We start from the raw sequence: 27,826 nt of genomic DNA on the forward strand, positions 1-27,826 counted from the left end.
AAGAAGAATGGACAGAGAAGTACAGACTTCAGAGACAGCAGCAACAGCAGCAACAACAGCAACAGCAGCAGCAACCTGAAGCTGACAGAGGCTTTGTCGATTGTCGTATCGACACCAAAGAATTCTTCTTCTCTTTCCGAAGAAGCAGACCTATTGCCAGAAAGTCTATCCTCAGAGGACATCGCATTCTTAGAAACTAAAAAAAAAGAATGCCATAGCAAAACAAAAAAAACAGCCCTTTTCAGGGCTACCCAATACTCTAGAAAAGAAATAACTATTAATTTGCCAATGTGTGTAGGTAGAGTAGTGTGAATATAAACACTAACTCTTTCTTAAAAAATGTGAGGGTATGTGTTTGTGTATAGGATTGTGTGTTTGTGTGTTAGTAAGTGATAAAGTAGGTTGGTGAGGATAGTAGATTAAAATTATGTCTTTTTTGGTGTTTGAGGTGTATATTTGGGGTTAGATTGGATTGCTTTGCTTTGCTTTGCTTATGTGGATAGTCTATTGAAGTGATTTATAAAAAATTTTACAATAGTGATGGGTAGCATAAAAAAGTGAGTGAGTGTTTCTTTTAGGTCCGCGCGTTGTTGTTGTTTTTTTTGGTCATGATCTAGGTAAGATCAATTTTATGTTATTAGGGGGATGTTTTCCATCACGTCCGGGCTTTCACTATAAATTGAAACTCGCTGGGCAGTCTAGCTAACCTTGTTGATTGATCAACACAGCCAGAAGAATGAATAGCAGAATAGTGAAACTGTTAGAACTCCAGATGCACCTGGAATATGCCAGGCGCATAGTAAACGAACTATCAGCGGAGGCTATCGTAGAAGAAGCAAGAATACAGAAGGAAGAAGAGGAGAGAAGACAGAGGGAAGAGGAGGAAAAGAAAAGAGAAGAGATGATGTCGTTTAATATTCCTGAAACAGAGGATTGGGGTGCTGAAGCGAATCATCCTCCCTCTGCGCTCCCCAGAAGAAAGGTGAAAGAAGACTGGGGAAGAAGATGCGTGTGCGGCGCCAGGCCAGGAAGGTGCAACCATTAGATAGGTGCATCTGGAGTTTAAAAAAAACAGCCCTTTTCAGGGCTACCCAATACTCTAGAAAAGAAATAACGATCGATTTGCCAATGTGTGTAGGTAGAGTAGTGTGAAAATAAACACTAACTCTTTATTAAGATATTGTGAGGGTATGTGTTAGTGTGTTTGTGTGTTTGTAAGAGCTCAGGTATGTTTGTGTGAATAGTAGATTATGGGTTTCTTAGCAAATGTGGAGAGTATAGTTAGGGTTATATTATATGAAATGAGAAAGTAGGGGGATGTTTTCCTTCACGTCCGCGCGATGTTTGGTCATCATCTAGGTAAGATCCATTTTATGTTTTAGGGGGATGTTTTCCTTCACGTTCGCGCTTTTCGTATAAGAACCCACAGTATTAGTTGTTCAAACCATTCTGCAAAGAATACAAAGAAGAAGATGGCGTCAAACCAAATGGACAAATTACAAACCTTGCAAGACGTTTTAGACAACTTAGGAATAATGGAACAGATGCTAATAAGACTGGTTGAAGACCATTATTCCTATAGTCCCCATCGTGTGAAGATGGAAATTAATAACTTAAGGAAAGCAAAGGACAAGATTAGTGGTGTCATGAAAGAGATCAAGGAGGAGAAGGAGGATGAAGAGGAAAGAATAAGAATACGCAAATGGAACGAAAAAATTGAAAAAGAAGAAGAAAATGAAAAGAGGAAGAAAGAAGAGGAGGAAGAGAAGAAGAAAGAAGAGGAGGAGAAGAAAAAAAAGAAAGAGAAGAAGAGTATAAGAGATAAAATAAGAACTTGGTGGAGGAAAAGAAAAAATTAGAAGAAGAAGAAGAAAACCCAAAGGCCCTTTTCAGGGCCAGCCATATTTCTCGAAAAGAGATAGCCTTTCCATTGCCTACCCCTTTTTTAAAAATTTAAAAAAAAAAAATCCCATGTTAAATTCCCCTTGTCCGTAGATTGTCCCACGATTTATTCCCATGTTAAATTCCCCTTGTCCGTAGAGTGTCCCACGATTTTTCGCCATGTTAAATTTCCATTGTCCGTAGAGTGTCCCAAGGGTGTTTTTAATGCTAATTCCCATTGTCCGTAGGGTATCCCTATTCACTACTCCTGGTACCTCTTCCCGCCGGTAATTACATATTTGCAGTCGTTCATGACTATTCTAGGCTTTTTGTGAGACTGAGATTAACAAATCAACAACTTCGGAGAAGATAGCATCGTTGTTATCCAAGATGTGTGTAATTTATGACTTACACTTTCTATTCAAAATGATAACGGTCCTTAGTTTATAAGTGAGCATTTCAACATTTATCTGGATAAAAACGGTATTTCTCACCATAAAAAAATTGTGGCCACGGGCTAATGGAGAAGTGGAGACGAAATTGCAGTATTTTCAAGCGGATAAGAATTCCGCAAGTGGAACATCGTGATTGTAAGTCAGATATCCAACCTCGTTAACGACAGTGATTAGTCCTGTCTAATTTCTTTATGGACAGAAGACTCATATAAAATTACAGCAAATACAAAACCGAAATACTGATAATATAGACATAAACGACCCCTACAGCGAAGAAAAAGAAACGTATATACGAAACGGAAACATTGAGAACGTAATTTAAAGGCACTGGATAGTGTTCTTAGGCCCCGGTATAGAGAAAGTTGGCACTCTACACCATTCAGCCCATATCCATTCAAGATGCTGAGCAAAACAGGCAATCGTCTCATTGTAGAATCTAATTAGCGAAAAGTAACAAATCTGAAAAGATGAAATGAAAAGAAGATTGATTGCTACCTGGAAATGATGTTGATAGTGATGATGACATTTCGGTTAAAATCTAAACACGCGAGGAACAAACTCTTCGTGAACCGATGCAATCAAACCCATCTGACAAGATGAAGTCAATCTACCCTTTAAGCGTCATAGAATTACCCGAAAAAATTTAAACTATTGTGATGTGATTTGTATTTGGTAATGATGAGTGGAATCAATAACATTTAGGGCTATCTTGCATTATTTAGTCATGACCTGTAACAAAGCAAAAACATTTTGAAGTTACTAGTTTGGGAGAGTCATTAGTTTCAGTTGTTCGTATTTTATTACTTGTTCACATTTGCTTTTTTTCTTTTACTTCAACCAAGGAAGATATATAGAAACTGTTAGGCTATCGATGATAAATAACGGATATGTACAATCTGTCACGCTATCGTTGATAAATAACTGATATGTAGAATCTGTCACGCTATCGTTGATAAATAACGGATGGCAAATGGGTATAAAATCATGTGTTCTCCATCAATATTGTGCATGCGTATTGAAAATATAATATAGCTCACATCGACTCAGTTCGTAGAAAGTCAGACTCCATAAGGTCCTACGTCAACTGTATTACAATGATAAGTGTTTTTACATAGACCCCAATGTTGACGCTTTGTAAAATAAATATACCATTTATCCTATTCCAGCATGGTTTCCACGCAGTGTCATAGTTAGCAATCTTAGATCATCAAAATGACAAATACAGAGCAAATTACGCAAAAGCGTTTTCGAGAGTAACTCTGCCTGAACACGATATGTGCAAGAACCATCCTGTTATAAGAGACATGTATTCATGATGTGTATCACATTTTAAAACAAAAAAGGCATAAAAAACAGAAGATTTTCTAGATATGAATTAATATAATCTCATTTTTAGCCAAGAGACTGAACTTTTTTTCCAAGCCCGATTAAAACTCAATGTACCTCTCTCTCTCTCTCTCTCTCACACACACACACACACACACACGAGTCTGCACTCCAAAGAGAGAATGAAACCTGGATTACCAAATGCTAGTAGCCATATCTCGTTTTCTATCTATAAATAGTCCTCTATTCCAGTACAAAGTCTATATATTCATCATAATTAATGATTACAGCGGATATTAGTGTTTTGTTTAGTATAGCTTGTCTTACGTCTAGCCTGTTCAAAAGCGAATAAATTAGTTACGCTATTCAGGGCCTGGAAGAGGAAAAAACAGGACACTGAGGTAAAGGAAAGGCTGATAGTAGACATCTCCGTTACCTCAGATTCTCCCTTACAGACCCTCAATAGTGCAACTAATTTTTTCGCTTTTGGTGCTTCTAACGATAAAAATAAAATATTAACCAAGCTGCAATGAAAATTCACAAAAAGAAATTTTAGGTATGTTTTTATTTATTTATATGTATTTTGTTCTTGTTACAATATTATCTCGACCTGGTGTTTATTGAGCCTCTTCCTCGACATCCTGGTTTAGTATGCAGTACAAACGTACGCAGGTAGAAGAAAACATATTGCCGTAATAAAGAGACACAGGTAAGTGCATTGTTTTTTTTAGAGAAGCCGAACTTCAATAAATATAATATTATTTAAAGAAAGTATTTTGATTGCTTTCAACCATTCACCAATTCCTGAACAAAAATGTATTTGCAAGATGAAATGTAAGGAATAGAATGGTAATAGCGTCATCTCAATATCGGCTCCCAGCCATATTTGTTCGTATGTATTGAGAGTTATAAAGAAGTGTAAATGGGTCCACTGCGAGTAGTTTTAAACTAAGAGTGGACAAAATCGCATCAAGATTAAACCATTTCATAGCATCAAGCTAACAATTTGCGAATCACATATACGCTTCTAAAGAGACCGAGATTTTCACCCATGGCTTCCATCAACTTTTTGAAAAGGACTGTGCTCATGTATAGAGGTAATGTATCAATATAACATCTGTATCATGGAGTAAGTAAGATCTTAAATAGTAAATAATTGTTTAAAATTCCTAATTGATTTAAATAGTAAATAATTGCTTAAAATACCTAATTGATTTAAATAGTAAACACTTCTGACTCGTCTAAACATTCTTTTGTTTTGCATAAAATATCTGGCCTAAAGACGATAAGCTTATTTAAAAGCACGTAACACTGCGCAAAGCTCTGGGTTTTAATTAACATAAAATTATCTTATTTGTTTGTAACAACGGTTCACTTCATTCTAACTCCAAGACAGAATATGTGCGAAAATGTAATCTTAAAATTTACCAAATTCCTTCTAGCGTTAACTTAAATATATACGTGCTATCTGTAGAAATTTAATGAAAGATATGTACACCTTTAGATTTCAATTTTCAATGTCTGCTAGGATTGATCTTTATTTACCTTTCATGCAAATGAGTTCGTTTTTCTCTTCGCCGTGGTTACATAGGTATAGGATATATCCTATCCCAGTCACCCAACTCTTTAAAATGAAAACTAAAAATACCGACTACAAGGTAAACCAAACCTTTCAAGATATTCGTAAATGTTTCAAAAGATATTTTTTCTAAAGGTCAGAAGAATTGATCACAATAAGAAAATAATGGTTCCTGCAGATTAAATATATTGTGTTATGCGACTACAAAGAAAACTATTAGACACGGCGAGGGCATCTAATGTGCCGTTCACTGTACTCTCTTCATGACAGTGCTGTGGAAACCCTTTCCACTTTTCGAATGATCATAATCATTTTCGGAGTAACGTACGCTCTCTAAAATCAGCACCTACCGCATTCCGTATCGCTGTTTTCAAAATCATTATTTAGAAAGAATTGATCTGGAATTGTATCATTCGATTTGCTTCTTTCTTGACGTAAAAATGCGGGGAATGCCAATTATGTATTTTTTCCAAAATGATTCCCATGCGGACGATGACGACGACTATGAGGATGAGGATGACTAATACTAAAATATAACAAACAGGTCCTAAAACTATTTGCAACTTTTTGTGTTTTTCGTTTTTAAATACATTCATCTTTTAATAGGAGCAGAAATGGCAGCGAATGCCAGATCACGGAATGCGATAGTGATGCATCACATAATTCAAGTAGTTAGTCCAGTGGCTATCATCATCATTTGTGCAGTAGCACCGAGATTTCCATTATTGATGGCTCTTATTACGGTAAGAACTTAACCGCCAATGTTGTAGCGTCAGTCATATCTATCGCCGTATTTAATTATTATTATTATTATTATTATTATCATCAGTTGTTGTTGTTGTTGTTGCTGCTGCTGCTGCTGCTGCTGTTTATCGTTGTTTTGGGTTTAACGCCAGTTTTCAGCAAATGGCAGGCTATACATGGCGGCCAGTATAGCTGGTGGAGGAGCAATCCTAGAAAGCACCGGAAAGAACCACCTACCCAAAGGAAGCTACTGAGAAGCTTTTTCATATACCTATATTGGCCAAGCTCGAGACTAGAACCAGCGCGGACAGTGCTTGGTAAGGGTCAGCGCTTTAGACCATTCGGCCACTCAGAGCTCGCAGTAGTAGTAGTAGTTGTAGTAGTAGTAGTAGCACCATTAGTAGTAGTTGTGGTTGTAGTAGTAATAGTTGAAGTATTACCTCTTTATAGGGGCCCCGAGTGGCCGAGTGGTCTAAAGCGCTGTCCGTTACGGATCACTGCCATCTCACCTCTGTCTGCGTGGGTTCGAGTCTCCGATTCAGCCAATGTGGGTATGTGAGGAAGCTTGCCAGTAGCTTCTCATGGATAAGTGGTTCATTCCGGGGTTTTCCCGGGTTCTTCCTCCATTATTAATACTGGCAACCATATATAGCCTATCGTGTGCTGAAAAATGGCGTTAAACTCTACAACAACAACAACAACAACCTCTCATATATTATTGCAACAGAAGCATTTCCAAGAAATGAATACGAGAACAACACTAACTGCAACTGCTGCTGTAGCTGCTACTACCACTACTGCTACTTCAATAAATACTACTACTACTAATGTTACGGAAGCTAGTACTACTACTGCTACTACTACTACTACTACCACCATCACCACTACTGCATACACTTCCATCATCATCACTGTTACTGTTATTACCAATACAACTATCATAATTAGCAATAATTACTATCATAATTATCGTTAATTACCATCATTAGTAACGTCAATTGCTATCATAAGGACACACGGTACTAATTCAACTCCAATAGTAAATATATGGAAACACCATCATATTCAAAATTCAGTAACTTAAAATTTCTGAGTGCTGATGATGAGACCTATAATTATCCATGCACATCTAACCTTGGTGCAAGCTTATGTGTGGAGAACACCATATGAGCCACGGCATTTTGTTTACATCCATGTGCATGAAACACATGTTATTCTGCACCAAATGAATCAGGTGCTACTTTCATTATTGAGTAATCCTGAGTCAAGTATGTAAGAATGCTAAAATTGCATCAGTAGAAATTTCTCTATATTTTTTTAATTACATATAGGATAAGCTCTCAAAAGATATTTTTACTAAAATTTTAATTTTCATTATTAACCAATTAAGGACCACCAAACCCGTAAATACTCTATTATTTCTTACCAATTTCTAGGCTGGTTCACAGATCTTCCGTATAATTAGAAACGCGTGTCCATAAGTATCATTAATTACCATCATAATTAGCATATTTTCCATCATAAGCAGCATTAATAAACATTATAAGTAGCATTAATTAATTAATTAACATTATGTGTAACGTTAATTACCATCATAAGTATCAGTAATTACCATTATAAGTGTCATTAATTACCATCATAAGTATCATTAATTACCATCATAAGTATCAGTAATTACCATCATAAGTATCATTAATTAAAATCATAAGTCGCATAAATAAACTTTATAAGTAGCATATATTACAATCATAAGTAATATTACTTAACATCATAAGTACCATTAATTAACAACATAAGTAGCATTAATTAAAATCATAAGTAACAAGAATTACCATCATAAGTACCATTAATTACCATCATAAGTATCATTAATTACCATCATACGTACCATTAATTCCCATCAGAAGTATCATTAATTAACATCATAAGTAACATTAATTAACATCATAAGTAGCATTAATTAAAATCTTAAGTAACAAGAATTACCATCATAAGTACCATTAATTATCATCAGAAGTAGCATTCATAACCATTATCATCGACATTAATTAGCATTATAAGTAACATTAATTACCATCATAAGTAACATTAATTAAAATCATAAGTAGCATTCATAACCATTATCATTAGCATTAATTAGCATTATAAGTAACATTAATTACCATCATAAGTAACATTAATTAAAATCATAAGTCACATAAATAAATTTTATAAGTAACATATATTACAATCATAAGTAATATTACTTACCATCATAAGTACCATTAATTACCATCATAAGCAGCATTAATTAAAATCATAAGTAACAAGAATTACCATCATAAGTATCATTAATTAGCATCATAAGTACCATTAATTACCATCAGAAGTCGCATTCATAAACATTATCATTAGCATTAATTAGCATTATAAGTAACATTAATTACCATCATAAGTAGCATTCATAAACATTATCATTAGCATTAATTAGCATTATAAGTAACATTAATTAACATCATAAGTAGCATTAATTAAAATCATAAGTAACAAGAATAACCATCATAAATACCATTAATTACCATCAGAAGTAGCATTCATAACCATTATCATTAGCATTAATTAGCATTATAAGTAACATTAATTACCATCATAAGTAACATTAATTAAAATCATAAGTAGCATTAATTACCATCATAAGTAGTATTAATTAACATTATAAAAAGCATTAATTAGCATTATAAGTAACTTTAATTACTATTGTAAGCATCCTTCTCGTTCATTTTTGTCCCTTTATCACTTCATTACCCATGTTAATTTCAGTGCTAAATGCACCACCATCATTACCACTGTAATATTACTATTTTAAACTTAGTATTTCTCCAACATTCATGCGTATTGCAACCTATAGAAATAACCTACATATACACGTTTAAAGGAACTAATTAATGAATAAAACATTATATATATGAATGCATGAGCTGTTGTGTGTATCGGTTAGGAACTGTATCAGATTTAAATCAGAAACTGATATACAATTAATAATATCAATGAGAAATCCAATCAATCTTCAATTTTATCAACCTTTTATTTTAGGCCATCGTCCCTACAACTTTGTTCGTCATCCTCTGGATTGCATCGAAATGCAATTTCCAGGATCTGCATGCTATTCTAGTAAGTATTCAGATGGGATATTTTTATATGAACTCTCCTGGAGTTTCGAATCCGTGTCCGCGGGTTACTGCACACATCGATACGTATGGAGCTTTATGTGCATATTGTCGAAATTACATAGGGCTTGGTGTGTGCAGTCAATATAAATGGTGCAGTAACCCGTGGAATCCGGTTATTATTCTCTAACTTGTATGATGCTATTATTTATTCGTAATTAAATATGTATGTCAATGTTATCAAGCATTTTCACGTAGAATCCATGGATAGCACTTTCTACTCTGTTTGGTGCATACTTGTATTTCTGTCTCTCACTTGCGTTTCTCTCTCTCTCTCTCTCTCTCTCTCTCTCTCTCTCTCTCTCTCAATCACTCTCTCTCTCTCTCTCTCTATCTATCTATCTCTATCTATCTATCTATCTATCTATCTATCTATCTATCTATCTATCTATACACACACACACACACACACACAGATAGAGAAAATAAATGTCCATTTTGTGCTGTGGTACCCGAACAAAATGAGTAAGGAATATACACTAAACCAATTTCATGAAGTATGAAGACCTGCTCAATGCATCTGCAGACATATTGCACGATGCCCCACCCAGTCACATTATCCTGACACCAGGCCGACCAGTCCTAATACTAACCTCTTAATGCCAAGCGCCAAGCGATAGCTGTTAGTACCATTTTTGTAAGTCTTTGGTATGACTATGCCAGGGATCGAACCCACGACCTCCCGCTTCCGAGGAGCGGAGCATCTGCAGTATATGCAATGAATAAATGTCGAGTAAAGCAACTGAATTAGAGTTTAGCAGTAACATTTCTCTGATTTAATCATAATAATATTAGAAACAGTTTCGGGTTATGTTATAGCATGTACTGTAGTCATGCGCTCAATTAAATAATAAAATATGAGTTTATATGTAAGCTTTCACTCTCCACGTTAAATTCCAGTAACGATAATTTTATCCATTATTGAATGCATCTCCATTCTTCCATCATTAATGTAAAATATCAGTTTGATTTAAATGTGCTGGAAGCATAGATTGGAAATCATAATCCAGTGTTTGTAGTTAACTGTCTTGAGACGCCCCTTTTTCTTTTGCATCAACTTACTTCAAGTTATTTCCATTGGTTGGAAGCGTCTAGCTTCGTTGCATCTGTTGTATTTTCTGCTGTGTCTTCTTTGTCAGCCTGCTCGATGAAACTACTCCCATGTGTACAAATAATTTTACCACAAAGTACATTTCTTCTTCTGGGATGTGCATCTTTCCCATTCTTTTGTTTTACATTGATAATCAGGTGTTACGATAACAGCTGCAGTTGTTCGAATATATATACCTTATTCGTCTAAACATGTTACAGAACTCCAAAAACGCCATATATTTTTTTTTTTAATCTGAAAGTTTAACTTCGATTATGTATGCGAACCAAAATGTTTGACAGTACTTATTGAGTCCAAAAATCGCGTTTTTGCAATGATTACAATTCGCTAGAGTTTTCTGGAATTTTCCATATTTTCACATTTTGCAGTAGTACTGACACTAAAAAAAATTCACCCCAGTTGCAAAATAAATGTTCCATCGTTTCTTTCTCACTAATACAGAAAATAAAACTTATTAGCTACAAAACCACTGTAGTCAGTATGTTGTTGTTAATTCTAAACTGCAGCCATTTTTTATCCAACTTCCTTTTATTCAGAATCGAATATACCTTATTCCATCAATCTCAATCTTTAGGAATGTTGAAATTAACTTTTATTAAAATGTATTTTGAACGTTGGGACACGAAAAATGTATTTACTAAGCTGTTGTAATTTGAACTGCGTCCTTACGTTCTTACATTCTTCGGGAAATAATTGTGCAGATTTTTTTTTCTCATGTTGCAAATTCAATCTTTTTAAATATAGCATGATTGCAATTATAATGCCACAAAACTATATAAACTGGGTAAAAATTAATATAACTCACAAAATTATTCATGTAATAAATATAAACCTTGCCCATCAAAGAAACGGTATTAAAATAAATTCCTCTTTTTGACAACTACGATAAATACAAAATCGGTCTATTATTAATCGTTATATTTTTTTGTCCAGACACTCTTTTGTGTAATTTCAAAGTGTCAGTGCTGTTGTGCTTTTTTCTTCTCGATTGTCTTAAATTCTGACCATGCTAAAATTTCATCTTTCTCAAAAGAATTTTTGATATTTTTAGATCAATTCGATTTTTGCAAATTATTTGATTGAAAAAAGTGTTATACGACAACTTATATCCTTGGAGAAAGTAATCATTTATATTTTGGCATTCCGAATGATTAATCAGCAAACGCTTTATCTAAGATATTTTTAACGATTTTATAAAGATACGCGTAGTCCACCATCTTTTAACTTAGTAATAACTTTTGTTCTTCTTTTTAAACCCATATACGTTTCTTGTTGAACATTTCCCTGTTGAATTTGGCAATATTAGCAATGAATGTGGCAGTTTAAATAGCTTGGCAATATTAGCAATAAATGTGGCAGTTTAAATAGCTTGGCAATATTAACAATAAATGTGTCAGTTTAAATAGCTTGGCAATATTAACAATAAATGTAGCAGTTTAAATAGCTTGGCAATATTAACAATAAATGTGGCAGTTTAAATAGCTTGGTAATATTAGCAATAACTGTGGCAGTTTAAATAAAGCTAATGATTTTATAGCAAAAACATTTCCATATATTGTTAATTTTCTTCAATTCCATTCCATTTGAATGTTTTTGATTTTATTTTAATTTAATTTTTTCACAATTCAGTTTCACAATATTTTCTAAATTCACCGATGATTCAACTCCTAATAAACATAAATTAGTAATCTAATAAAATCCTATGGATATCAATTCTTTAATGCCCCTATTTGTGTAAATTTTGTTATGTTGATATTCACATTTAATAGCGACATTGGTGCAAAAATATATAAGGTTTCTACAGTTGCAAACAAAGTGTTCACTGATCCATCTAAAACGAATGATGTGTCATTATTTTTCGGAGCGATAATTCCAAAACTTTATGCTATTAATAAAAGCAACGAAGGAAAAGAGGCCCCCTGCATGTGCAAACCAACAATCAAATTGAATTGAAACATTGTTATGGAGTTAAACGAATTCATTTGTCTTGCATCTGATATATTGGTTTGCTTTGAAATATATTTCTTAATTCTGGCATATTTTGTTTTATTGCAGAGCCACTTTAACCCTCTCCTCAGTTCGCTGTGGTTCTTGGTATATTTCCCATTTTGCATCCTATGTTCGCTTTTCATAGAGGAACAATTAATCGCCTTAGCAGCCGTTATCACAGGCTTTTTGAGTCTCAACTCAGCGATGTTTGCAACTTACGGAATATGGAAGTCAGCCCGAAATGTCGCTCTTAGTGCAACAGCTGCCAAAAGAGAACACGGTGAGATCCAAGAAAACTTAGATTAGACATTACACGATCCAAGAAAAATTAGTGAAGACATTACAAAATCTTTTAAAGAAGGAAATTCTAAAACATAACTGAATTTAATATTTTACAGGATTAATCAAGACAAACAGCATGAAACTTGATTATACGCCGCATGAATGGCCGTACTTAAGTGAATATCGCTCATTTATTATATGTAGTCAATTTTCAAGCTTTATCACTTTGTGTATCTTGTAAAATAAGAAATTCTTATATTCAAAAATAGTTATAAATTGAATAATGAATATCAAGAAATAAATACTAGATATTCCATGGTAAACATTGTTTACAACTTACAAATATTGTCAAAGCATATTAAAAGTGCTCATGAATGCCCTTCACTTGTGTTATGAACGAAAACGTTTAGTTTCCTTTGTCACATGATGCTATTGTAAACCAATCTAATTGCTTGTTACATAGGCTTGATAAAAAGTTACAATTATTGAACTGTATGCACATTTCGACTTTCAATGAATGGCAGAAAAATAGTACAATTTATATAAACTGACCACCATTCTGATTTTAATATTCTGGAAATTTAGGGATGAAACATTTATGTTTTGATATATCCAAATGTACAAAGCACACAATCAGCCAATGCATTGCGTTGCATGTGGCAACAAAATCCGCCCCCTTCGATATATATATATATATATATATATATATATATATATATATATATATATATATATATATATATATATATATATATATATATATATATATTTATTTATTTATTTATTTATTTATTTATTTTGTGCATTTTTTTCCACTTGAATATTCCCCACTCCTGTCAGAATTCCTTTACAGATTTTGCGGCTCGTCATTTGGCAGTTTTGCTCCTTAAGTCGTTATCTTTGTTCAGAACGTTTGGATATTACTTCTAGCAGGATTGTATATGGTATTTCTATTTTATGTACATCTGTGTAAACAGGTTTTACTTGTAATAACGTTTTTGAGCTAAGTGTTCCTTATTTACCTTTGCATCTATTTTAAAATATTTAAAGGGCTTGTTTCTCCCTTTTGGATAAATAAACGTTCCTTGGCGCATTGTAAATGCTTGTATATCTTCTGTCCATGCATCTTTTCTTACGATCGTCATGATGATATCGTTAGCTTGGGGATTCAGGACATTACATTGTATTTCGTGTGCTCTTTCTCTTAATTCTATCATTAAGTAAGTTTGTCCTTTCTGTTCCATTGTAAAGTCTAAAAATGGTCATAGAGCAATAACATTTTGATTGATTTCGTGTAATATAGATAATGTTTTAAATTAAATCTGAATTCTAGTTTTTTTTGTTAATACAATGGCAATGATTATTACAAGGTGTGCTATACATGTAACTAAGACTGTTCCCTAATAGGTATAACATAATGTGTTCTCCCTCAATATTGCATGCTTATTCGATGACTGTGTTGATTTCATCGGATATGATCGATTCCAGATAGAAAGCCACACGTTCTAGACCCCAGTGATGAAATGAATATACCTTATACTCTAGTTCAGAATGCCCGTCACAGGTTGTCATGACAAGCAAACTTAGAAGTTCAATAAGACAAGGACATAACCATATACGTCACAGTGCTTTAGTGAGCTAACTGGTAATATGGTGATTCGGACACTGGCTGATTCGGCACAGATCTCTGGCTGATTCGAAACTAATTCCTGGCTCAAATTTACCATATGAAATATTATTAAGTTTCGTCAAGGATTTAAATTTGACATTAAATTTGTTTTAAAAATGACATTTCATATTATTTCCCAAGTACGTTAAGCAGTACAAAGATACATTTAAGGCAACAAGACCATAGTACTCATGAGAATGAGGTTGTTATATTTAATGACATGAAATAATGTAAGAATGTTTATCTCGCATCGGCAATTGAGTAAAGAAATAATTTGTATAGCATCTTATTCAGACTTACTCAAATTATTTGTTTTATTTATTTTATTGAGCAATAATAATAAACAAAACAAATGTGAAAACCAGGTTCGTGCAAGTAAGATCTTTTGCGACAAAAATGGCAGTGTTAGATGAAATACATTTAAAAAATCATTGTTATGGCAATTTGTTTTATTTGTTTTCCGTGAATTCATATTGAATCATTTAATTGTAAGCAAATTACTGGGTAAAAATGTGGTCCATATAACAACATCATATATACAACATTAGACAACACCTATAAGATAAAAAACATATAATAATATTATTATAAAAACAAACACCATGAAATTAGAAACAAAAACATTAAAAAATTAAAAAACATGCTGAGAATATTTCAGGTAGGAAACATTATTAGATTCTTAATTTTGTTCTTGCAGTTGAAATAAGTGAGTTTTGAGAGCCCTCGTGAATGTGATCACTGTGTCTTTGTGTCTAAGTTCAGCGGGTAAGTATCTTGCTGGTGTGTACACATGGGTGAGGTCGGATAGGTATGTTGGACTAGAGTCCGACAATGAAACGTAGCACAGAGAACAAATTTTGTGTTTGATTCTGGATCGAATGGATAGCCAGTGTAGGGTACAGAGCAGCGGGGAGGGTACTCTGAGTATGATCCAAGCAGCTGTGTTTTGAACTTTTTGAAGTTTCTGGAGTAGATATTGAGATGAACCAGACAGAATTGAGTTACAATAGTCCAGTCTTGAAAGTACTAATGAACACACAAGTGTTTTAGTGGCATCAACTGAAAGATATTTGCGAACTGAGCTGATGAGTCTCAGCTCAAGATATGCAGCCTTGCATATGTTCATGACATGTTGGTGCAATGTGAAAGTACTGTCCAGAGTAACACCTAGGTTTCGTACTGATTGAGTGAATTTAATGATATTTATTGTTTGAGGTAAAGGATGTGAATGATAAAGTCTTTGTGTTGTGATCAGAATGGCCTCAGCTTTATCATCATTCATCTGCAGCTTCTTACATGTCATCCATGGTTTCACATCAGAAATGCACCTCTCTACACCTTAGATGGTATCATCAACTTAAGCTGGGTGGCTAGATTTGTATATTTGGGTGTCATCAGCGTACAACTGGTGTGAGACACTGGATGATGATCTATGACGCTTGAGAGCGGCTGATTGTACAGAATGAAGAGAACAAGAACAAACCCCTGTGAAACACCACAACATAGATCAACTGGGCTGGAGTGTATTCCATTTGCAGATACAATTTGTGTCCTGTTGACCAAGTAGGACTTGAACCACAGTAAGGCTGTATCATGAATGCCAAATACATGCTGGAGTCGGTGAAGTAATATATCATGGTCTATTGTGTCAAATGCTGCAGACAAATCAAGGAGGGTGAGGACTGTAATCTTTCCGCTATCCAACGCAGAGAGAATGTCACTAACTACTTTTAGACGAGTAGTTTCAGTACTGTGGTAAGGGCGATATGCAAATTGTACATTGCTAAAAAGACTGTTTGAATTTGGATAAGATATAAACTGGGATAGATCAATCTTTTCTAAGATTTTTGACATGAATGAGAGATTAGAAACTGGGCGGTAGTTTTTTAAATCGTTATGGTCTAGTGTTGGTTTCTTCAGCAGAGGCTTTACAATGGCAGTTTTGAAAAATGATCGGAATTCACCGGATGAGAGAGAACTATTAATAACATCAGTTAGTGAAGGCAGTACTGCATCTAAGCACTTCGTAACTTAACATTTTTAAGGTTCACACATTATTTCATGTGTATACTGAATTCTTACAAGTACAAAGATACCGACAAGCATATTATTATTTAAAATAATTTTTTTTTAATATAACAGTGAAGAAATTAACATGGTCCATAAATGCTGGCACATAATTTCAGTAGCTGTAAATCCGTTTCTCGGCGTTGGACTTCCACAGTGCCATCATCACGGATCTTAATAATCTGCTTACGCTTGTATCTCTCGTGTTTACCATAGGATACCATCTTAACTTGCATCTGAAAATTTTAATTAGGAATCGATAAAAACCATGTATAAATTTGTTGCATTACTGTGTGATGTTTTAAAAGTGGTCATAATTCTCTGATTGATGAAAAGTTTCAAAATGCTTTTAATTCAAACCAGAACTTTATATAGTCTTATTTTATTTCAGTCTAAATTATATACGTCAAATTTTGATTTCACCTAGAAATGTACTAACAACTATCTTACGTAAATGTATAAACTACCGAAACTCGACCAATGTAAGAACTATCCTACCCCACTTGGCGCAAGAGGAACATGTTCACGATATGTATCACATTTTAAAACCCAAAATAAGCATAAATACATTACCGAGATTTGAATGAATATGTTCTCTCTCTCTCTCTCTCTCTCTCTCTCTCTCTCTCAAGAGAGACTGAGTTCTGCTATTCCAAACACAAGTAGCCAGATCACGTTTTCTAACGATAAGTAGTCCTCTCTTCCAATACAAGGTGCATATACATTCATCATAGTGAACGATTATAGCGAATATTAGTGTTTTGTTTTAGTACAGATTGCCTTACGTATATGCTGTCCTAAAGCGAGTAAATAAGATACTCTATACTCTAAAGGGACATAACCGGAATTTGAGGTAAAGGAAAGGCAGAATTGATACTTCGATGTCATAATTCAGTATCGTCCTTTCCTTGCTTCTAAAACAAATACAAAATTAAAATAAAAGAAACATAACATGTATCATTAACAAAGCTGCAAAGAAAATTCTCAAAATGACCCAGAAACCGTGGGTTTTATTTATCTATTTATTTATTTTTGTTTTGTTGTTGTTGCTATATAAGCTAAACTTGTTTGGGTCTCTTCCTCGACATCCTGGTCAAATAATCAGTACACATGTCAGCAGATCGAAGAAAGATTTTTCCGTAATAAGGATAATTAGGTCAGTGTATTAATTTTCTTTCAGGTCAAGAGAAGCCGAACTTTATTTATTTGATAGTAGTTACGTAGATTTTTCTTAACTTAAATTCACCAAGTACCAATTCTTAAAACAAATATGCATTAGAAAAAGGAAATGTCAGTGGCAGAATGGGACTAATGTCGATTCGCTCTCGTTTCCCAGAAAAATATTCTGCCAAAGTCCAACTTTTGGACACATTTAGGATTGAAAATAGAAAAAGAACAGGCCATTTATTTAATATTGCATGTTAACCTTAAGTATATGCATTCCTTTATCATCATAGGATTTCAGGTGTTGTTTTGTTTGAATTTTAGGTGATTGCTCAAATGCACTAAAAAAAATTATTGTTTGTTGAAACAGTGTGTGTTTATCTTTGCTGGGTTTACATACACATAACGAATTCGTCTATTTAAGTGTCATTTACTGGCGATTTAATTTTCGGGTTGTGGCGGAGGGGGACTGCTATATTCTTTCGAACCGAGATTAATTTCGTTCAACTAATATAATGAATATAAAATTGTGTCATTGCGTTTTAAATCAGAGCAAGCTATTTTTAGCAGTTATGTGAAAAACAAAATACTATGCCAAAGCCCCAGAAAATTTGCTTGCTGGTTCGTAATACAAAGGCTGCATACACTGATAGTATGGCGGTACAAAATTTTCGTGGTACCCAGCTAAAAGTGAATGGAACTGGGCTCATTTACAAATGCAATGCATCGTGATAACACCTGTTTCACGGGTTAAAAGCTTCAACAGTTAACAAATGTCTAAAAATTTAATTGATTTAAAAAGTAAACAGTCTTGGTACGTATCATCGGGTTTTGACTGTATAAAATATATGACCTAAAGATGACAAACTTTATCAAAAGCATATAATATGGCGCAAAACCTAAATTTTTGTTTACTTGTTTAACTGCAGTTTGATGAACATTAGAAAAAGAAAGAGGATATTAGTGTGATAAAATAATTAAGAAAAAATATTGTAAATTACGTTGCTTAAAATTAGTATCGATGCAAAAGATAGCTATCGAAACTGAAACTTTTTGATCAAGTAGAAAGTGGTAAATAAATATTTCTTAATTATTAAAAATTGGTTGAGGACGATGTTTTTAAAAAATCCTAATTATTTCATATGTCATGTATCTTCTTAGAGTCTCGATGTCTATTTTTCATGCCTTTCAGAAAACGATCACGCTGATGGTATGTATTAGATTAGATATGATCTCTTTCAGCTATATTAGAAACTTTTAAAATCGTTGTAATTTATATTTTGGAGTAATAGGCATATTTCTATTTCTACAGATCAACAAGTCTATTTATTAACTGAAGCAACTCTGTTAAAATATATACCAAATGAATGCCCAGAATGACCGCTTCGTACCTAGAATAAATTCTGCAACAGGTGTCTAGTGTAACAAGTTCTCAAAGTTGCTGTACGTTTGTGTTAGAATGTAGTATTAAGTATTCACTCTTTAGCATAGTTTCTATTACTCCATGCAAAGAACACACACAAAATCAAAACGAAGAATGAACGAAAAAAAGAGGCAGATATAAACGTGATCTCTATTTTCTCATGGTAAAATTGTTCAAATAGAAAGAAAGAAAAAAAGCATGCTTTCCTAAAGGCTAGTGGTTTATGATTTCCTCATTTCGATTTTAAAACAGAGGCACACATTCTTAGGAGTTGAAGCAAGGGATGAGGTTAAGTTAGCATATAGCCATTTTTTCCCCAACAGCCGTTCACTCCATTATCTTGTTGGGTCTTTTTTAAGAAACTAGAACAGTATTGTATTCATCCCTGATTGTTTATGCAACGTTTGTTCTTGTTGAAATATGTGCCAATATTTAATCTGAAAGTTAGTCAATTTGTTCTATTTATTGTGCACTTAAATATGTACTAGGTATTTGTAGAAATATCATCCAAAATATGAGCCCATTTAGATTCCGATTTCTTATATCTGCTAGGAGCGACCTTTATTAACCTTTCATAAAAACGATCGCTTTTATCACTGGAATTTAATCATTCGGGTCACTTTCTTGATATAACAAAATGCGGGGAGTGCCTGTTGAGGTTTTCCATGTTATTCCCATCCTGACGATGACGACAACAATGAGGACGATGACCAATTATAATAAATAACTAACAGGTCCTAAAACTAATCATAACTTCTCTTTCTTCCATTAAATACTTGCATTTTGTAATAGTAGCAGAAATGGAGGCGAATCCCAGATTAAATAATGCGATTGTGGCACATCACATCCTTCATGTAGTTACTCCAGTGATTTTCATCATTATTTATGTAGCAGCGTTGCCATTATTTCCATGGCTTATTGATGATTCTCATTTCGGCAAGGAACTACGGTCAATGTTGCAGAGTCAGTCACATTAATCGCTGTATTTAACAAGTAGTAGTAGTCGTAGTAGTAATAATAATAATAATAATACCTCTTCAAATATGAACACAACAGAAGCATTTTAACGACAATGAGTCCTTCTCCGTCAATTTTCACTTTATCATTCCATTGATCGTGCAAATTTCAGTATTACAACCACCACCGCCACTAACATGGCTACTATTACTCTTTCCTATTTGACATTTCTCCTGCATTCATACGTATTTCTCTACAAGTAACTTGCAGCCTAATTTCAACTGCATACATGTACAACTTTCAATGAAGGAATTAATGAATGAATCAAATATATGTATGTATGTATGTATGTATGTATGTATGTATGTATGTATGTAATTGTATTTGAGGGGTTGCAGCTCTTTTGGGGGGTCAGTCGTGCATCTTCGGGGCTAGATCGTCTATCTTTTGTCTCCTCATGCTCTCACCTGTGGCTCCAAGAAGCTGTAACAGCGCATCGATCACACCCCGGTAAACCGCTGCGAATGGCGTGCTAAGTCAGGTAAGGGTAGACGACGGTTCTTAAACCCTCGGTGCGATTGAGCAATGTGTTGTGAATCATGACGAGGCACGTAGGAAGTCCATGCGTTCCTCCACTGCATAAAGGAGGGGCTAGAAAAGGTTCCATAAATATAGTTTGCTCCATTATTTCCTAGCCAGCAAAGTGGATGGCTAGGACTCTGCATCAGCGGTCGAAACACTAAAAAGCAAATGAAGAGGACCATTTCTCTCAACGTCGGTGCATGGAGCATGCACACAAGTTTGAACAAAAGAGATACAAACAGACTTCAGATGATAACTGCTCTTACTGACAGATACTATTCCAACATTGCAGCCTCAAATGAAACACAGCTTGCAGGAGAACGCGAACATTGTGAAAGGGGCGCAGCCTTCACCTTCGTTAGGAACGGAAGTGGAAGTAAGGAGCGACGTGAAGCAGGAGTAAGCTTTGCATTGAAGACAATGTTTGTTACCAAGCTGGCTGAGATTTCAGTGGGTGTGAGCGACAGACTTATGACCATGACATTTTCCCTGTTGAATGGAAGAAAGCATGTAAGGATTATCAGTGTCTACACTCCAACCATAACCAACCCTGAAGAGAAAGGACATATTCTATGAAGAAATTCACACCATCATAACCCAGCTCTGACAAGCTCATCATCCTTGGTGACCTCAATGTAAGAGTGCGCTCTGACAACATCTCCTAGGGATGGGCCAGTTAAAAGTATGGCGTCGGCCACTGCAATAGCAATGGTCTTCTCTTGCCTCAGACCTACGCAGTGCACGAACTGCTCATCACCAACACTGTCTTCCGCCTCCCTACACATAACAGGATGACATGGATGCATCCCCGATCTAACACTGGCATCTCTGCGACTATGTGATTGTCAGGAAAAGCGGCAGGCAGTTTGTACGGATGACCAAGTCTATGTGTGGCGCAGAATGTTGGACTGACCATCGCCTTGTAGTCTCCAAGCTAAACATCCGTATCAAACCCAAGTTCCTCTCGCAAGGCAAGTAGATTCCAAAACGGCTCAACATCGCCAAGCTGAACAACCCCAACTCTAAAAAGTCCTTGTAAGCACCCTGGAAAACTGCCTTCAATCCGCCAATTGCATACACAGAATGTGGAGTCCGACTGGGCGACCCTAAGACTCTACATAGATCCTAGGACCCTCCTGCAGAAAACACAGGGATTGGTTTGATGATAATTGCGAAGACATCAAACAGTTATTGGATGAAACATATAGCCTCCACAAAGCGTACCAAATTGTCCAATGTCCACCTTACAAAAATGTCTTCATTAACATCCGAAGGACTATTCAACAAGAAGCTCCAACAAATGCATGACTCTTGGTTGTGTAACAAAGCTTATGAAATCAACAGCTACGTTGACAAGCTTTATATTTTGAAGTCTTATGACGGGCTGAAATAAATCCGTGGCCCCTCATCATCAAGACATCTCTTCTGAATGCAGATGGCAACACACTGATCACTGACAGTGGTCTGAACACTTCAACTGCATTGTGAACCGCCCAGCATCCATCAGTGACGAAGTCATTGACCGACTGCAACAAGTGTCAGTCAGTGAATCACTGTATAAACCATCAACCCTTTAATAGATCCAGACATCGATACGTCTGTTCTCTAGCGGCAAAGCTCCTGTCTCAGACTCAATCTCAGCAGAGATATACAAGGGAGGCGGTGCAGCTCTGACTGAAAACCTCCTTCCGTTGATTCAGTTCATGTGGCAGAAAGAGACGATCCCACACTAATTCAAGGACGCTTCCATTATACACATGTATAAGCGTAAGATAATCATCAGGCATGTGACAACAACCAATGTATATATTTGCTCTCCATAGCAGGCAATATACTCGACAGGATTATCCTAAACCGTCTCACATCACACCTAGACCAAGGACTCCTACCTAATATTCAATGTGGATTCCGAAAGGAGCGTAGAACCGTGGACATCGTGTTTGCTGCCTAGCAGTCGCAAGAGAAGTGCCAGGAGCGAAATGACGACCTCTTCTCCACCTGTGTCGACCTGACTAAGGCATCCGACACTATTGGTAGAAAGGGCCTGTGGAAGATATTGGCCAAGTACATATGTCCAAGGCAATTTATCATCATGGTGCTGAAATTCCACGACGGCATAGAAGCTATAGTCTTGGACAATGTTTAGACGTCTGAGCCCTTTCCTGTCTCGAATGAAGTGAAACAAGGCTGTATACTGGCGCCAGCACTGTTTAGTCTCATGTTCGCATCCATGTTTTCTGATGTCTACAGTGATTATGACTTGAGAATCAGAATCAGATGCCGTGTTAATAGCAAACTGTTCAATCTCAGGAGGCGTTAATGTCACGACAGACATAATCAGAGACTTACTACTTGCTGATGACAATGCCATCAACGCTGGCATTGAGGCTAACATGCAACGCAGCGTCGACAAGTTCTTTCATGATTGCACAAATTTTGACTTTACGAAACGTACAAATTAAACTGAAGTATCTTGTTAGCCAAACAAAGCAAACTACGGCCACAGACTGAGTGGAGTGAGTAGATTCGCCTATCATGGCAGCACTCTGTTCCAATACGTCTTTATCGATGACGAAGTTAATGCCAGGACTGCAAATGGCAGCGCAGCCTTCTGCCAACTACACGCCAATATCTGTAACAGAAGAGGCATTAGTGTACAGACAAAACTGAAGGTATACAGAACGGTATTAATACCATCGTCAACTATACGCCAGTGAAACCTAGAAAGTATACAGTATGCCAACGCCAAGCAAAGAAGCTGAACCACTTCAACACAACTTGCCTCAGAAGACAGCTCGACATCAAGTGGCAAGACAGGATCCAGGATACTAATGTCCTTGCACTGACAGGACATAGAACACAATTTTACTATATGTTCTCTACATTTGTTTCTCAATACTGACCTTTCCACTGTGTGACATTCAATGCAGATCATATGTTAATCTCAAATACCTTCAAAGATGACTTCACGGTGAAGTTCTTGTCAAAGGTTATACTGCATTTTTTGAGAGGCTGGACTGGAAACAGAGCAGCATGTAAACATAACAAAGATTTCACTTCCGGATCATCACTAAGGCCTTATTACTCACTGTGCACTGTTGCCGAAATACACAAGGAACACCACACCCTGAGCTTATATTCTCAAGAATAAACAATTACATTTAAAACCCTACCAAAAATGCATGAATATAACTCTCCTATCATCACCAAAATGAGAGAGGATAAAATGTTTTAAAAATAAACTAGAACTACATTTGTGGGTACTGAACTGGAAGTACTGATTATAACCTGATTCTGGATGTCAAGCCTAACACCATCCAGAAAGCTTCCTCAAGAAGCCTTTGTTCGCAAATCCAGGCCTAGAATTTCACTAGAATTTCATCCCGCCTTTTAACGAGCGCACAACTTCTGGCTACTCAGAGTACAGTCCAGTTCCTCTTAATTTCTCTATCATTCACCCTTCTCGAGGTTCACATATATACTGACTGAATAATGCATTTGGTCCGAACATAAACAGCTGTGTATTGAGGATCCGCTCTAGATTTGAATCTCTCAGTTTGGATTGGATACGATCTCTGGTCTCTTTGAAACTGCCCTGGGGTATTTTATCACTTACAAATTTTCCACACAACGTGACAATTAACAACCAATTTAAAATATTGAAATTTAATTAGTAATCTAGCAAAAATACACAAACCACCAAGAAAGATTACTGAAGGTTACGTTCATGCTTACAATTTACCATTGTCTGTGTATCCTTTCTCGATACATAAACGTATACAGGAAGAGAAATTATGCTGTGTAATCTAACTCCTTCACACAAGTTACTTGCTAAAAATACATTTTCCGATTAAATTAATACTCCTGATCATCGAGGTTTGTTTATACATCTGGACTCGTGTGGGATTCATAAATACAAAGTATACACCAACTCAATAAGAAAGGAATTGTTTAATAAAAAATATAGAAAAAATATCCCACGTATCACTGTAATCATAAGCACATGAATTCGCAAAATACTGAGTCAGATTTCTAGGCAAAAACTATGTGGGAACAAGCTCATACATGTATACAATAATATAAAATATGTACCTTATAAGCCAAGATAACCAAAATAGATGATTCTAAGATGTCCTAAACACTGTTTGATCAGTAAACAAGAAAGTCTTCATACCAATTACTCCCATCCAGACAAGTTTGATCAGCAGCAGTAACCATTTTTTACTTGCTCTTCATCTTTTCGTGTATTTACTAGTCTATTTATCACCTGTACACCATACTTAAATTCAAGGGGCCCCAGGTGGCTGAATGGTCTAATGCGCTCTCCTTTACACATCACTGGCATCTCACCTATGCCTGCGTGCATACGTGGCCTTATAGTTTGCGAGGTCCTAGGTCATACACTTCCAGCGGGGACCGGCCGATAAAGTTACTATAGTATGCCTAATTTGTTTTTTGTCAACAACGATCCTGACCGCGTTGGTTCGAGTCTCGGATTAGGACAACATAGGTATAAAATAACGCTAGCCAGTAGCTTTCCATGGATATGTTATTTTATCCTGTTCTTTCAGCACCAGACATACTGACCGACGTGCATGAACAATCCAGTGGTGTTCAACCCACAACAACAGCAACCGAAATTCAGTATACAAGTGTCTCCATTACTCTATCCTGAAGCACTAAGTGCTTTGCACGGTATAGTGTCTCATGAACGTATGATTGACTTTACATATTATCTATAATTGTACATGCAATTTAGCATATTCTCGAAATAATTAGCAGCTTCATACCGTTCTGCAATTCTGTGAACAACTTGTGTTCATACACCCATATAAAGAGTTTATTTTTCCGACTATCTCAATTAATTCCAAAGTTGCCTTGGTAATGTTCTCTCTTAAAAGGATTACGGATCCCTCCACGGTTTTCTCTTTCTGAGGTACCTCCAGTTCGCTAGTACGCTTCATATATTGGTAAATAATCGGTCTATTTGCGTTTTCATCAAACTGATTCAGTCGAAGTGCTACACTAATATATAGTTATTCAGTACTGATGTGGAGTTTATTTCTACAAAAAGACATGACCTTCTCCATACTCTGTCGGTGGGTTTCGTACTTCTTCGAGTCATCTATTCCATACAGTTTAATATTTTTATTACGTCTATATTGATCCATATCATCCAATCTCATCGACAGTAAAGCATTCGCAACACGTATTAGTTTCCTTATTCCTTATTTTTTAATTTCTTGCCTCGAGCTTATCGATTTTTTTCTATTGATAACATATTCTCCTGCCTAGCTGTAAAACTTCTCCACGTAAATTCTCCAAATCAAGATAATTCTTTCGACTTGAGGAACAATTTATTTTAGTTTTTGACCTATGTATTCTTTGATGCCGCTTTTCATGAGCCTAGGTCAAAGCGTCCAAAATTGTATATGTGGTCTTCATCCTTGAAGAAGAACTGACTAATCTGAGTCTGGGTGGGTGTTGGCAGGGTGGGATAATACTGATTGTACTCGGTCAGACATTGATTTAGGCGTTTCTATACCTTCTAGCCTTATGTATAATTTCCTTACTTCCATATAGACCTTTGATGAACCTTCAGGAGGCATTTTCTTTCGGATATGCGACTTTTCCAAGAACTAAACAAATTTACCTAGGTAAACATTCATAACAAGCATTTACTGTTAGCTTATTAATGTAGACTGCCCGCTTGACTGCAATTAAAAATACTTATTATTCATCCTGCGATGTTATCCTTTTTAATGTTAATCAACAAAATAAATGATATTTGCGTACATTTTCAATTATAAAAAGTCCTTAAATGTGAAGACAAAAGTAAGAAGTCCACAGTCAGACAATGTAACCCGTCTTTCATATTCACAGGCTGATAAAGTATTGTATGGTTCCAAAAATATTTATTTCAAATCAAATTGTACTGCAATCGTAAAGACCAATCTTACCTCTGTTTTGGTGACCTTGACATTCGTCCCATTCCATTATGGAAAGAACACATTTTTTGAAAAATATTGTCTCTTCACAGCTCGAGTAATCAAAATCTGGGCTTTTATTTCGCAATTTTGTAAGGAGTACAGCATGAAAACCGAGATTTTATTCTCTTGTGCAAAAATTAAAAGAGAAGAAAAAGACGAATTACATTACAATGTTATTAAATTAACTTTAAATCTATGATAATGAACATAAACATTCTTTTATAAACCGATTCTGATTCCAGTTACTTTCTCTACTGTATGTTTTGCTTGAACACCATCCAGTGGGTGGCATCCGTGGAAGCCTCTGTTATTATTGATATCAACAACAAACTTGCAAACACTGGTAAGAGTTTAAATTGACAGACGTGATGTTGGTTTGTAATTAATGAATTCTTCTTGAGTACAGTGTTAGCTCTAAAGCCAGGTACTGGCTTGTAAATCGTTGACAGAAATGGTGTAGATACATTCTCTTTTGTATGAAATAAAAACAATTTCTTCTGATTCAAATCCTATTTATTTTATGATGTTTTCCATACGTGTTTGTTATAAAGAAGCAGTATTTGTGCCACTGTGTAATTTAATTGAAGTAATTAGCCTTAGAGAAAATTATACTCATAAGTAGACAACACGTTTGCGGCACATTTTACGACATAAAGGAATAGGACACAAATGTGTTGGGTTCCGCTGGGCAGATATCAAGTACTTCTGAAGGAGACCAGACATAAAGTAAAGTCGTGTGCATTTGCGCCAAGCACAATGGGCATAATACTGGCATACTTCTATGTTATTTTCCAGTATTGTGACTGATCTGTCTTTTAATGTGATATTATTGGGACATCAATGCGCTCTCGAGAACTAACAGCTTCATGGAAATGGCTACAACCATATGCTTGAAAAATAAAATCGAAACATTTCCTATGTACACTAATTTTAGCATTGGTTAAAGTAAGCACAATGAATTTTGCCAAAGTAGACAATACTTGCTTCTGAAAGTGCAACAAATGAATATACGCCGAAAGAAACAAATGAAATGTTTTCCCCCAATAAATCAGATATTCAAAATCCATCTTTAACAACCAGGATTACCGTTGATAAACCGTTACATTTTCTTAAGTGCGTGTTTACAAAATAACGTGCCTTTATAACACAAAATCTGACGCTAACCTTAAGACTGGTGCAATCTGCATATTGCTTTTACTAATTTAATCATTTTGGTAATCCATTAATTCAACGGGTCTGATGCATTTGGTGATATCAGGAAAATCATTTGGTGATATCAGGAATATAATCAGATCTGCATAATATTTTCTCCGTTATGCTAAATGCACTATTATTTACTGTTATTTAGAAACCCCAAACCAGAAAAACAACAAACAAAACGCAAGGAATAGTTGTTGCAGC

General features: G+C 35.3%; 1 protein-coding gene across 2 annotated transcripts; it reads left to right on the top strand.

Annotated features, from left to right (window-relative positions):
- Positions 1-4,229: 4,229 nt before the first annotated feature.
- Positions 4,230-14,362, top strand: LOC149799083 (uncharacterized). 2 transcript variants are annotated; one of them, XM_089958072.1, is made up of 4 exons: positions 4,230-4,371; positions 5,848-5,984; positions 9,058-9,135; positions 12,358-14,362. In XM_089958072.1, exons 2-4 carry the CDS (start codon positions 5,856-5,858, stop codon positions 12,595-12,597), a joined length of 447 nt encoding a protein of 148 aa, XP_089814198.1. In that variant the 5' UTR covers positions 4,230-4,371; positions 5,848-5,855; the 3' UTR covers positions 12,598-14,362. The 2 variants fall into 2 exon arrangements, with proteins under 2 accessions (XP_089814198.1, XP_089814196.1); XM_089958070.1 differs by lacking the exon at positions 4,230-4,371 and adding an exon at positions 4,446-4,759.
- The last annotated feature ends 13,464 nt before the right edge of the window (positions 14,363-27,826 follow it).

This window comes from Sinohyriopsis cumingii, chromosome 5 (genome assembly GCF_028554795.1).
Source record: "Sinohyriopsis cumingii isolate HCF-2022 chromosome 5, ASM2855479v2, whole genome shotgun sequence".
Taxonomy (NCBI): Eukaryota; Metazoa; Mollusca; class Bivalvia; order Unionida; family Unionidae; genus Sinohyriopsis; species Sinohyriopsis cumingii.